The sequence below is a fragment of the Anneissia japonica genome, unplaced genomic scaffold, assembly GCF_011630105.1.
Source record: "Anneissia japonica isolate Jap-2015-1 unplaced genomic scaffold, ASM1163010v1 scaffold650_len285673_cov152, whole genome shotgun sequence".
NCBI classification, from domain to species: Eukaryota; Metazoa; Echinodermata; class Crinoidea; order Comatulida; family Comatulidae; genus Anneissia; species Anneissia japonica.
This window is the reverse complement of record NW_022728301.1, coordinates 18929-21609: the sequence shown is the minus strand read 5'-3', so window position 1 is coordinate 21609 and position 2681 is coordinate 18929. Positions and strand designations below refer to the sequence as shown.

Below are 2681 nucleotides of genomic sequence, written 5' to 3'. Positions count from 1 at the left end.
AGCCACTCGAGAGAGCTGCGGTAAAACCGAATTTTTCTTAATAATACACGCTGGATTTGTCATATAATAGTGTTAATCGTGTAGGTAAAGGAATGTTTTTGCATAATAATGAATATTTAAGGGAATTACAACTTGGAAGTTTGATTTTGAGGATGAGGTGAACTTATGCATTAGCGCCATTCAAAGTTTGTCTACATTGGTAGGTAGGGTAAGTGTCAGTCTCCAACATTATACCGTATGGTCGTGAATGTTGTACACAAGACCATAGCCCACGTGGGACGTACTACTAACCTGCTGGTGCTGCACACGTTTTTTACAAAAAAACGACATCATAATTTTTTTATATATAATTATTCAAGTGTTATATTAGACAAACCTACATGCCTTAGCCAATAAATAGTTGACGATTTCGAAATTCATGCTTTTCAAGTTTACAATAAAATTGGCGGCAAAAAATATATTTAAAAAATTGCAAAATTCCACCTACCTTCTCATATTATTTTCTACGCTTTTCAAAATGGATGGACTGAAAATCTGGACGACGACGGCGTGAACACGAGAACCTGTCTCTTATACACATCTAGATGTGTATAAGAGACAGAGCTAAGCCTTGTGATTGGGCAGTATTGTTTACAAAACAAAGCACCAACTTACTTCCGGGTCTGTAAACAGCGCCCGCTATAACAGCTGGAATACGATTTGTACGCAAACTGAAAACTGAGGGCGTGCTACTTTTTTTCTATAAATTGCACTGCATGAAACAGTGGTGATGTGGGCGCAATGGGTAGGCAGGATCGCCAAATAAACACAAAATGCTCCAATCTGCATCATGTGATCGGGCCTCCAGCTCAGTTAAAAGCCTTGATTCGCGCAGAAGGAATGCATCATGCCTTCTCCCTTAAGTTGGCCCGTAGAGGTGCGCTATAAGACCATTGGGGGCAGTCACTGACTGAAACTTCAGGGCGTGAATCCTTTTATGTCCATTATACATAACTTGTTGATGCTGATTCGGTCTACATATTGGCCGAACAGTTGGTCAGAGCGGCACCCTTTCTATATATTACATCAGCAAAGGTCTTCAGGCTATTTGGCGTTAACCAGGGCTGATTTAATGATGAGATGAGGTACTTATGACTGTCATAGATGAAGTTCGTCATCCACTTGACAGTCAAGCAGAGCTGAGGTACAGAACGCCCGTAGTTTTTTATCAGGTCTCCGTACCTACACGGATACGCATATCTCTGGAGAGTGATGCACAAGGCCTCAAGGCCATCTACTCTTGACTGATTTTCCAGTGTTACAGTCTGCGGCAACCCCAAAGCACGCTTCAGGCGATAGATGTCATCTTTCTTGAATCTGTGGAAAGAATATTGTGGTAACGAGAACGAGTGTAAAGATTGAGGGCGTAAGCGAGGTTCGAGGAGGAAGAGCAGAAATAATGTGGATATTAGAGTTGGCGACGAGGATGAACAATATTGTGAGTAAACCACATCCGTTTCTTGAGTCTCCAGGCACGCCCACCGTCCCGTGGAAAATAATATTTGAAAATTACTTGTTGGCCGCCGATTTGCAGGCAGGGTCCGCTGAACGCCGCAAGGCAATTTTGATAGCGTCGTTGGGTACTGAAGCCCTACGGATTTATTACACTGTTTTGAACAGTAAGGCCACATCCGTTGCTGGCAGAAGCAGATTGTGATAAAGACGAATATAAAGAAACTATGCAATTACTTGCTGATTATTTTGAACCCAAACTAAACGTTGTAGCGGAGAGGTACAAGGTTAGATGTCGATCCCATGAACCAGGTGAGACAGTTCAGGCGTTTTTTATGGCTCTTAAACATTTTGCAAATACGTGCCAGTTTGCTAATTTGCATGATGACATGATCTGTGATCAAATCGTAGAAAAAACAAACTCTACGAGAGTCAGGAAAAGATTATTGATGGAGAAAGAGCTAACCTTGACGAAAGCTATTCAGATTGCAGAGAGGGTCGAAGCAGCTGAGATGGAACGAAAAAACATGGAAGGGATAGCGGTAAAGGCCCCTGATGAACTCCATGCTGTATCGATACCAGTATGTGCACAAACGCAGGTGAGGAAGAGGTATAATAATGGACCTCCTGGTGGGGGACAAAGACGATATTTTCGATGCGGGTCTCAACGCCATTTGGCAAATTTTGCTGAATGTCCAGCGAAGAGCCAGGTGTGCCGTCAGTGTTTAAGGGTGGGCCACTTTCAGCGTATGTGCCATGAAGTTGGTGATAAAAACGTTATGTAGTGTTTTGCGGGGGAAGTTGATGGTCAGTGCAATAGGAAGCCAAATATTTCAGTGACTGTTCGTGTCAATAATGTGAATCTACCTTTTGTTGTTGACACAGCATCAGATGTGTCCCTGTTAAGCATGAAACTGTTTCAGAGACATTTTGTAAAAGAAGCTCTGTGCCCAAGTAGAGTTAATTTGTTAACATATACAGGGCAAAAATTTAACACATTAGTTAAGTACAAGTCAAAATCAGCTACAGTTTTTAGTAGTAGATCAGGGGTGTTCTATTTTGGGCAAAGATTTGATTCAAATGCTGGGGTTAACGATTGATGGGTCGACTATGTCATGTTTGTCAATGGGAGTGGATAAGTGTGAGGGTAAGGATACCAAAATGGATTGGGTAAAGGCTGAGTTTCCTTA

General features: G+C 42.0%; 1 protein-coding gene across 1 annotated transcript; it reads left to right on the top strand.

Annotated features, from left to right (window-relative positions):
- Nucleotides 1-1718: 1718 nt before the first annotated feature.
- On the top strand, nt 1719-2276 carry LOC117114050. The gene has a single exon (XM_033257581.1). The coding sequence runs from the start codon at nt 1719-1721 to the stop codon at nt 2274-2276; it is 558 nt and encodes a 185-aa protein (XP_033113472.1).
- The last annotated feature ends 405 nt before the right edge of the window (nt 2277-2681 follow it).

Bases quoted from the DNA above. Each gene is read 5' to 3' on its own strand.
- LOC117114050 (XM_033257581.1), top strand. From the start codon at position 1,719: ATGCAATTACTTGCTGATTATTTTGAACCCAAACTAAACGTTGTAGCG.